The following is a 10,694-nucleotide window of genomic DNA, read 5'->3' as shown; positions in this document are numbered from 1 at the left end:
GGACCATGCAATTTCGAGAGATGAGCCCCCTGATGGGTCTCTTGTCACCCAAGAGTTGGTCAAATAACAGAGTCAAAGAGACCACCTCCTCCTGGGTTTTGGCGATTCCTGGATTTCATCATTTCCCCAGAGCTGCTCGCTGCCATGACAGGGGTCCAGGGCAGCCTCCGTGGAGGACCTCAGTGGGGTCCCCCTCTACAGAGGATGAAGTCAGAGCCCCTGCCAGACTAACAAGCCGGGGACGGCCTCTGCTATCCAAGGCAGTTAGAGCAGAGAAGAACCTGGCCCTCAGGTGGAATCCAGGGGATCGTCCTGAAAACCCCTATTATGGATGAACCCCCAAACTAGCCCAGCTTCTGTTTTCTCTCTACGTGCACTGGAGCTAAAGACAATGGGCTGGTAGTCAGGCCCCAGGGTTTAGAACCCGGATCTGAGATCTACCTCTAACTTCTGCTGTTGCTGTGCTGTGTGACTTTGGGAAAATCTCCCAACCTCTCTGCACCTCCATTTCCTGGTAGATAAATAAAAGTTCCCCAGAGGCCCCTCCAGCTCAAGCCCATCTCAGCCTGTGCTGTTGCTTTTGTAACCTCGAAGCTTCCCTTGTCCACAAATGCCTGCCTGTGCCTGTCTGAATGCAGGTGCCCTGGGCTGGGACGCCCGGAGAGGACGGCCTGCACGCAGCCCCTCCCGCAGAACCCCAGCGGCAAGACAACCCCTGCCCGCCACCTGTCCCTGACGGGGCTGGGGTCTCTTCTCCATCATTCAGGAACTCTTAACTGGGGAGAAATGGCATCAAAGTGAAGCTTCTGACTCTCCTGTGTGCCTATTTCACATTGGACTTGGGGAACGGTTTTGATTTAAAAAAAAATTGGGGGGATCCCTGGGTGGCGCAGTCGTTTAGCGCCTGCCTTTGGCCTAGGGCGCAATCCTGGAGACCCGGGATCGAATCCCACTTCGGGCTCCCGGTGCGTGGAGCCTGCTTCTCCCTCTGCCTATGTCTCTGCCTCTCTCTCTCTGTGCGACTATCATAAATAAAAAAAAATTTTAAAAAAATTTTTTGAAGAGTAAATGGGACACGTGAGCTCCATTCTATGCAACACAGTCAAATAGATTCAAGTCGGTATCACTTTTCTAAGGCACTAGTACATTCAGAGTCGTCTCATAAAATTACATTTTATTTTGAAAAATGTTCAGTGTTGGGAGTTTTTCTTAAATATAGATCCCATTTATCATGTGGTTATTTTGGGGTTTGTCCGCATAAGGAGGCCAAAGGTCCTTTCTTGGAAAGGACTCTCCTTTGTTTCGGAATGTGTGCTTTCTTCCCGCAGTCTTGGTATTAGATCACCCTTTCTTTTATGAATTGATAGATGAGGTGGGTTTTTTAGAATCCTTACGTGATAAAAATGAACCCCTCCGCTGAACCCTATTTTTTTAAAAAAAATGTCCTGCTCTGCGGAATTCCAGAACCTCAGCATGCCTGTGTCAGCAGCAAGATGACCTCTGGATTACCCACTCTACATTGCAAGAAACATTCTGGTTTCCTTTTTAAGGAAACTGGAAGTCACAGAGGTTCAGCAACAAGCCCGAGACCACGCGACTAGAGAAGCCGGTGCTGGGATTCGAACGCAGCCCTCTCTGGCCCGGAAGCCCAAGCTGGCATGATTGCCAAGCACCTTCTCCTCACCTCCTCAAGGAAGAATGGAACCTGGTGCTTGGCCAGAGAGGACCCCATGGTGTAAGAAGATGAACCCCAAAGAAGGCTTGGATCCCAGAAAACCTTCTATTTATGAATCCTCACCTTCTATTCCTGAGAGTCTCCGGTACCTTTGGGTCCAGTGCCCCAGTGGCAGAGGAAGAAGGGGTGCAAGGCAATCCCCAAGAGCAGAGACAAGTGCCCATGTGGTTTTATTTAAGAAGAGATTTTATTTAATATCTATATGGGGTCCATGTTGCTTTTACCTTGAGTAAAAATTCACTAGAGGGTATAGGGCTAATCTGACTGCTGAAACTGAAAAGTAAATGCATCTTCCTGGAGAAGGGGCGCTGTCTTTGGGGCCAAGGGCGGACAGCTGGCCTGGAGCTGGGGGCGAGCTCCCTGCATCAGAGGGGCCGACTTCATGAGTCGGGGTCAGGGACCCTGACCTTACCAGGTCCTACGAGCAGAGTCACTCTCCTGGAACTCTGCGGAGTGTGAAGTGTGGCCAGGGGGCTCCCCCAAGCCCCGTGGCCAAGACTGGGGGCCTCTCGCAGGAACCCAGCAGAGTCGGTGGGCTCCGTGTTGTAAGAGAAGGGGGCAAAAGTCCTGGTCAAGTAAGAGCTCCGAGGGCGACTAGGAGCAGAGGATGTTGGGGAAGTATTGGTAGCGAGGGTTGTAGCTTCTTAGGTTCCTCTTGAGGCAGTAGACGAGCTTCCGGTCACAGGTGCAGAGCTGCATCTGGCAGAGGGGCCCATATTCTGCAAACGGGACACCAAAGGCACAATGAGGAGGGGAACGGGGGCTCCACCAACACTGCCTCCTGGGCTTGCTTCTATCCTCAGCAAACTCCCCGGTCTGCGTCCTGCCCCAGGAGGCTCTCCGTCCGATGAGGGAGGCACAGCTTCCACACTGGGAAATGCATGATCCGATGGAAGTGGCCTAGCTGCTGCCCCGGGACAGGTTTCGGCCCAGGGAGACACAGCCCCTGCCCTCTGGGAGTTCCCACCCAGTCTGACGGTGGAGACACGTTCTCTCCCCTTAGACGTTCCCACTCTGACGGTGGAGACGGCTTCTGCCGGGGAGGAAGTCCAGTCCTCAAGGAGGAGACATGGCCCCCAGAAGGAGTTTCGCGAACTCAGATGGACCTGAGCTTGAATCCCAGCTCTAGCCATGCGTGCTGGCAAGGCTCTGAATTCTAGTTTCCTCACTCGTAAAACGGGAAAAGTGAACACACTCCAAAAGGTATTTGGGGGAGCAAGTGAGAGGAAGCATGCAAAGCATTTGGCACCTGGGGAATGCTCCGCCTGCGAGGTTTCAGCCCTTCCGCAGAAGTCAGATACACCCATGATAATCCTGCCCCTCCTGCCCCTCCTGCCCCCAGCTCTGCCCTCCCAGATACAGGCCGGGCCGGCTGACCCCGGGGACAGCTGAGCTCAGAACCAGCAAAGACCCAGGCTCTATCAGTGGCCTGAAGGGGAAGCCCCAGCCTTACCACAGGTGACCAGTCCCCGTGCAAATCTGTATTTGTAGGACTGTGTCCGGATGTGGCAGCCTTTCTCCTCCAGCCGCCCGTAGCAGTGATCATGCACCCAACAGCACCTGCCAACACAAGAGACGTAGATCCTGGATGGAAGGGGCACGTCACATTAGCGGGGGGCAGCTAGGTGGGTGCGCTCTGGCAAAGAGAGAATCTAAGGGTATGGCTGAGCACTTCTCTGCTCTTCTGCTGGGGCCGCCTGCCACTGGCTAGTGGTTCACTCACCTGCTCTCTCCCCCAGGGTCACTGTGAGCCTACTTTTCCCAGCCTCCCTTGCGAGTGGCTGTGGCCACACAACTAGGTTCCGACGGGGGGAATAATGGTCAGAAATGATGTCCACCACTTCCAGACCTACCCATGAAACCCTCCCACACTGTCCTCTTCTTTCTCTCTTTCCCTGTCTCTCAGGTGGATGGAGATGACCCAGAAGAGGACTCTGAGGGCACAGGGGATGGCAGAGCCACAAGATGGAAGGAACCTGGGTCCGGGCATTAATATGTGAGTCACAAGGAACTGTGATGTGAGCAAAAAATAAACTTCCAGTGTGTTAGGTGTGGAAGATGGCACTTTTTAAAAGTTGATTTATAGAAAAATAGAGAAGTCGTATAGAGTGTTCCTTTGTACCCCACACCCAGTTTTTCCCATTATCAACATCTTATATTAGGTGTTACAATTAACAAACCGATATTGATATCATAGATTAAATAACTAATCAGCTAAATCATGATGCACCACTATTGATTCCTTAATTGTAAAAAGTCCCTAGTTTATTTAGATTTGCTTAGTTTTCACTTAATGTCCTTTTCTATTTAAGGATCCTATCCAGGACACCTCATTACACTTAGTTGTCAAGTCTCTTTAGTCTCCTCTTGCCTGTGACAGTATCTCATATTTTCCTTGTTTTTGATGACCTTGACAGTTTTGAGGAGGGCCGGGCTGGTATTTTGTAGGATGGCTCTCTATGGAATTTGTCTGATGTTTTTCTCATGATAAGACTGGGGCTATGGGTTTATCTTGCTGCTTTAATCACTCCAGCTTTGGCCACTGGGAGCCCTTCCAGTTGGCTCTTGTGCTCCCTGACCTATCCCTACCTATGCGGGAGGTGGTTCTTTTGAGTGCTTCCTTATCTTTTGGGCTCACTTGAAACTCCAGGCTCCTCCTATATATTTTCTGTCCTGGTCCTAGAATCAGCCATGTCTCCAAGGAGCCTTGGTTCATTGTTTTGGAGAATGGTGTTAGAGACCAGATCTGGGGACTGGAAGTTGCTTATTGCTCCTGGATGTTGTTTCTTGTAGGTCCTCTCAGCTGAGAGAGCAAAAACTGTGTCCATATTAACCCATGTTAGTAAACACATCTGTACCTATTTCTGTACGTAACTACCTGCCTCTATATTAAGCTAAACAGGAGTTCATACTGACATCTCCACCTCTAATCCATCACTGCAGGGAGAGAACTCCCCTTCCAGCAGTGGAAAATTTGGCTCCCACCTTCTGCCATCCACTTGCCTCATGGCCCCATTCCATTATCCACATCAGGTATCTCAGAATTTTCCAAAGTACAATCTCTTCTGCTCATATGTTCTAGAACTTTGACACTTCCCAATCAGGAAATGGAATCTAGGTCCCTTTCCTCTCAATGCCTTTGTGACTGCCTCCACCAAGTGACACCATAGAATTTCTGAGGCTAGACCCTTTTGCCCTGCAACCTTGGGACACTCACTCTTAGGGAATCCAGCAGTCACTGTGCTGTGGGGGAAGGAAGTCCCAACAGCCTTGGAGAGGCCTAAGTGAGAGGAACCGAGCCCCCCAACCACTCTCTAGCCTCAGCTGAGCTCCCAGGCAGCAGCCAGCCACGGGAGTGAGCCATCTGGAAACTGGATGGTCCGGCCTCATTCAAGCTGCCCAAGTTGAAGCCAGGGGTAGGGGCAGGGGTGCAGGGACAAGCCATCCTGCCAAGACCTACCCAAAAGGCCAATTCTGAGCAAAATAAATGATCATGCTCACTCTAAACCATTACATTTGGGGTGATGTGTTATGTAGCAATAGAACAACTGACACATTAGGTTACTGAGAAGTTACTAGATGTCTCTTGAGCAAGTCAGCTAACCTCCCTGGCACACAGTTTTCTTGCCAATAAAGTGGCGCTTTGATACTCCTCTTCCAGAACTGACACGGAATTATGTGAGATAATGCGGGTGCAGAGGCTGAGTGCAAAGGATAATCATGATGACCAGCTCACCAATCGGTGCCATCCTTGGGGGTCCCCCGACCGCCCCAGCCACAGTAGCAGCCATAGAAGCCGTAGTTCGTCAGGGCGGTCTTCCCAGTCACCTTCTCAATCATGGACTTGAGGTCCAGCAAGCCTCCCGGCACAGCACGCACACCTGGAAGGCAGCCCACGGCTCCGGGTGAACACACTTGCCCCACATGCACCTGCCCTTTCTCCTGCCCTGCAGCTTGCAGGGACCCGGGTGTCTCCTCCTTATTCTCCCCATTAGTGGGACAGGACTGAGAAAGGGGAGGGATGCAGAAGAGCTACAAGTCTGGACTCGGAGAATGCTAGAACATGGGTTCAAACCCTGCCTCTGCTGCTCATTCTCAGCACAATGTGTCACTTCATCTCTCAAAGCCTCTGCCTCTTCGTCTGCAAATCGGGTGAGGGGCTAAAGTGAGCGCCTACATTTTGGAGCTATTCTGAGGGTTAAAATGAGAGGACATGTGTGAATTTTGAGCACAACGGCAGACACATAGTGAATGACCGAGAAATATTAAGTGTAATTAATATGGTAGCTGTAGGAAGCAGGCAGACAGGTGCTTCCTGTCTCTCCTGACGATGGGTACCTCCCTCCCCGCAAATAACACCATCTAGAACATCAGGCCCAGAACCTTTAGCAGGGTGGGATCCTCCCAGATCGTAGAAGGCAGCTACCTCACCTTCCAGATTGGGAGACAATAGTTTGGGAGGAAAGGTTCAGGGTTTCACAGGGAGCCAGGGACTCCCTCCTCCCACTAGGCTTCCCACCCTTGGTGAGTCTCAGGGATCTGGCAAGACATCAGAGATTAGGACAGCTGTCGGGGGTTGTGTACACGGTCATGGGGCTCCCCTGTGCTGTGCAATTACCTCCAGCTGGGAGATGGCAGCAGGTAGGGCATGTATTGAAAACCCAGGCCAGGGACGCCTGGGTGGCTCAGTGGTTGAGCACCTGCCTTTGGCTCAGGGCATGATCCAAGGGTCCTGGGATCGACTCCCACATCAGGCTCCCCACAGGGAGCCTGCTTCTCCCTCTGCCTGTGTCTCTGCCTCTCTCTGTGTCTCTCATGAATAAATAAATAAAATCTTTTTAAAAAAGAAGGAAAAAAAAGAAAGAAAGAAAGAAAGAAAGAAAGAAAGAAAGAAAGAAAAGAAAAGAAAAGAAAAGAAAAGAAAAGAAAAGAAAAGAAAAGAAAAGAAAAGAAAAAAGAAAAGAAGAAAAGAAGACCCAGGCCAGCCTCAGCAGAGAATGACCCAGGAACCACGGGATGGAATAGTTACTTATGAGGGTCTAGTTTTTCATTTGGGCCTCACTTTGTTTTGTTTTGCACCAAAGTGAAAAATATGCTTCTCACATTTGCAAGCCACATTTGGTCCACGTCACACAATCACCTCTCTACCTATCACCATCTAAAATCATGCCACAGCCCCACCAGTGGGCTAAATGTCATCCCGTGTCGCAGATGAGGAGACAGAGGCTCAGAGAGGCAAAGGCTCTTGCTGATGCCTACACAGGAAGTGCAGAGCCGAGATTCAAGATCAAGTCTCAACAACCTCCAAGACTAGCCTCCTTTCCACTACTCTACTGTTCCTGGGGATAGAAGGTCACGAGTTCAGAGGTCATGGGCCCAGCACTTACAACAAGCCAGTAACCAAGCTAGTGTGAGAAGGCCGTTCATCTCCGGGGTTCTGGAAGAGAAAATGCATCCTGTGACGTGCCTCTCAGGAGACGCATCCGGACCCCACCCCTGGGTTCCCGCCAGGCCTCACCCTCTCCTGTTGGGCAGCACAAAGGCGACCTTAGTTGGAAAAGAGGCAAAAACCTCAAGGAGTTGATCCTGGGGGGTCACTTGGAGCCAAAGAGCACTTGTAGGGTATGGTCCCCGGTAGAGGCAGGAGTGGACTTTCCCACCACAGATGCCCCAGCACAACTGCCCCCTCCGCAGGCAATGGCTAAAATAGGCAGAGGTTTCCTAATGGAGATTTGGTGGCACAGGTGACAGGTGGGAATTGACACAAGCTGGACATGGCCCTTAATGAAGGACGCAAGGACCAAGTAGGGAGGAAAGAAGCCAGGATGGAGGGAGTGATGGAGTCAGGGTGGGAGGCAGAGGGAAGCAGATGATGCTAAGTCCTCTGTTCTTTCATCTCTCGGCCCTGGCTGCCGGTTGTCAAGGATGTCTGACCTGCTGGTGTCTGGGGGGGGGGGGGGGAGGGGGGCAGAAGCGAGGCTGCTTCACCCCTCTGTCCCAGCACAGAGAGTAGGGCCTGGCCCAGAGTGGGGACTCCGGAAGGAAGCGCCAGCAGCCCCTTGTGAGCAGCCTTCAGGGCCTTGCTGTGGCTTTGTGGGTCCTGGGCACTTTCGCCTTCATGGGCCCCTTCCTCCAAAAAAAAAAATAAATTCTTTTAAGTTATATCTTACAACTGTATTGGTATGGAAACAAATATGATCCAGGCGGGATGTAGTATGATATATCCATTACGATTCTATTCATTTTTCTTCTCCTGATTCTAAAACAATTAGATTTAAAACATTTCTATGAGCTCCAAGTACTGTGTCTACGTAAAGAATAAGTCGACCCTGGGTATTCGTGAGGGCTCCCAAGAGTAGATATCACTGCTCCCATTTTTCCCAGCAGAGAAATGGAGGATCAAAGACCTCATGGAACTTGCCAGAAGCCAGGCAGCTTGTAAGAAGTGGAAGAAGGGTTCAACCCCAGGCCTGTGCACCTCTCACCGCCCAGCAGAGCCTCCCTTCTCGGAGGGGTGACTTGCCTTTGAGCCTCGGAGCTCTACTCCGCGGGCCTGGAGACCCCAGCTTCCCTCCCCAGCACCTGCCTTCGGCAAACACATGAATCACCGGCCTTGACTCCCGAAAAATCACACCCAGAAGGCAGAGGAAATTCCAAGCGGCTTGGGCCAGCGCCTGATTCTAACTTGGCCTCTCGGGGGTTCCTTACCGGCGCTGTCTGCTTCCCTTCCCTCTCTGGATCCCAAGGTCCGTGTTTATCCACAGCTGCTCAGCGGCTGATGGTCTGCCAAGGTTCCCCCGTCAGTGCCCGGCTGTCTCTGATCCCTGGGTTCAGCGGTCACTCGTGCGGCGCTCTGCCCCGAGCCCCTGGCACCCCCGCAGCCTGGCTCCAAGCACAGCACCTCCGCTCCCCGGGGCTCCGGCTGCGGGCGGGCCTCTCCGTGCCGCCCTTTGTCCAGCAGCTCCTCTGAGTTCCAAGAACATTCCTGAGGGTTCTGTCCACCCGTGGCCTCGCCTCGAGGGCTCCAACCGGCCAGGGGACATGGCTCCAGACCCTACCCCTTCCACACCGGTCATTCCCGGCCTCTTCTCAGAGCCGCGACAGGAGGAAGAGGCCAGCCGCCACGCCCGGGCGCCCGCAGTGTGCCAGGATCTGTCCCCTGTCTCTGTAAGCCTGCCGGGCACCCTGGCAGGTGGCGGTTGTTAGACCTGCTGCTACCGTGTCTGCCCCTTCCATACTCATTTGTTGAATGAGGGGAGGGTAGTTGTTGATCTCACAGATGGAGAAACTGAGGAAGGGGAGGTGAGCTGCCCAACTCTGCAGCCCAGGGCTGTGGACCTACTCTGCTCCACTGCCAGCCCCTGTGTACTATTCCTGGGGTACCTTTTCCATATTTGATGAGGCTTTGATGTCCCATGGGGACCTTTGAGGGGGGTGCTGGGAAGACACAGCCCCTCCCAGGAGTAGCTAATTCCTAGCGATAACAAGACTCCCCAGGGACAAGGCTTTCATATGTGCAAACCAGCCAGTCCCGAACTCGCCCCCCAACCCCCCTGTCTAACTCTCCTGCTCCCAGTCAATCTCTCCCCTGCCCTAAATCACCCCAGGGCCAGAAGCAGGCCGCTAGGGACCTAGGAACCCACCACCCCTGCAGCCTGGAGTCTGTGGAAATCCTCTGAGCTGGCCAGGCCCAAGCTGTTTGCCCCCTGCCTGGCCTTTCCCACAGAAAACACAAGAGAGGCTCTGGGCACAGCTTGCTCTAGTTTCTTCCGCCTCTGGATCAACAACCCCAGTGCTTCCTCGTGTGGCCCCGCACGGTGTGACCCCGCACGGTGTGACCCCGCATGTGTGGCGTGTCCCCTTCTCTCAGAGACTGTAAGTCACAGACTGTCTTCTCCATGGCAACCGGCTCCTGGCCTCACCGTACCTGCCTGAATCGAACCAAAATCCCAGGCACATTTCTGAGCACCTTGGGCCGGGGCTGTCGGTGCAGGGAACAGCATGAGGCCGCATGGAAGGGGGGTCCGAGAAAGATTGCAGAGAGGTCTCAGTGAGGAGGTGACAGAGGCAGGGACACAGCTGCCCTAGGGGCTGGAAAGTGGCCCATCGGTGGAGCTCAGAGCCGGCCCCCAGGAGAAGGATGTGGGATTGGCTATTTTTATCAAGCGACCACAGAGGGCAATGAGCACGGCGGCGAGATAATTTTGGAGTAAAGTGGTGGCTGAGGTCATGGGAGGTGGAGAGAGTGGAGACAGACAGCCTAACTGAAGATGAAAGAGTGGGGGTCGGGAGTGGCTGGGTCCCTGGAGGGACAGAGCCCCCCCTCCATGCTCCAGGACCCCCAGGTCAGGTCTCCGGCCACAGGGGACAGACAGAATCAAGCCCGCTGCACAACAGGCATACGAGAGACCTCCCCTCCATCTGGGGGGAGACTCGGAGGGGGGGGTCAGGGGCCTCCTCTCCCAGCCCTTCTCCCTCCCTGCACCCTGCACACCCCCACACCTCCAAGCCAGGCAGTCCCCAGATGCTGGTTCCTCACCAGGGAGCCCTTCTCTCCGCCCCGCTGCAGGAGAGGCAGGCACTGGGCCCGCGGGTTTTAAAGGCCTCTCTGCCCGCCTCCCACGCCCCGCCTGGGCCGCCTCCAGGCGTCCCGATGGCTCACATAGGAGCCCTGCTTCTCCTCCTCTCCCCCCCCCCCCACCGAGACCCCAGGGGACTCTCTGCCTCTCTGTGTTCCAAAGCAGCGATTCCCTGAACGTGTCACAGTTCCCTGGGTGAGCCAGGAGAGACACCGAGGAGGGTCTGGCCTGGGCCACCCATGGTCCAGGGTTCCCCACCAGGGACCGGAGAGCTGGAATCCCCCTCCGGGACAGCCCCCCTCCTGCCTGCCACAGCGCGTCTTTATCAAGCCCTCCAGCCCACGGCTCCTCCCTCGGGCTCGACTCAGGGGCAGCCAGGT

General features: G+C 53.8%; 1 protein-coding gene across 4 annotated transcripts; it reads right to left on the bottom strand.

Moving 5' to 3' along the window:
* Positions 1–1,873: 1,873 nt before the first annotated feature.
* PLA2G5 (phospholipase A2 group V) lies at positions 1,874–10,293 on the bottom strand. 4 transcript variants are annotated; one of them, XM_055331038.1, is made up of 6 exons: positions 10,238–10,293; positions 8,444–8,701; positions 7,123–7,172; positions 5,472–5,616; positions 3,189–3,295; positions 1,875–2,454 (listed from the first exon to the last, which is right to left on the bottom strand). In XM_055331038.1, exons 3-6 carry the CDS (start codon positions 7,160–7,162, stop codon positions 2,330–2,332), a joined length of 417 nt encoding a protein of 138 aa, XP_055187013.1. In that variant the 5' UTR covers positions 7,163–7,172; positions 8,444–8,701; positions 10,238–10,293; the 3' UTR covers positions 1,875–2,329. The 4 variants fall into 4 exon arrangements, with proteins under 4 accessions (XP_055187017.1, XP_055187015.1, XP_055187013.1 ...); XM_055331042.1 differs by lacking the exon at positions 8,444–8,701 and having other exon boundaries at positions 1,874–2,454; positions 10,275–10,292; XM_055331040.1 differs by lacking the exon at positions 8,444–8,701 and having other exon boundaries at positions 1,874–2,454; positions 10,238–10,287.
* Positions 10,294–10,694: the final 401 nt, after the last annotated feature.

This window comes from Nyctereutes procyonoides, unplaced genomic scaffold (genome assembly GCF_905146905.1).
Source record: "Nyctereutes procyonoides isolate TBG_1078 unplaced genomic scaffold, NYPRO_anot_genome, whole genome shotgun sequence".
Classification (NCBI taxonomy): Eukaryota; Metazoa; Chordata; class Mammalia; order Carnivora; family Canidae; genus Nyctereutes; species Nyctereutes procyonoides.
This window is presented reverse-complemented; position numbering and strand designations above follow the sequence as displayed.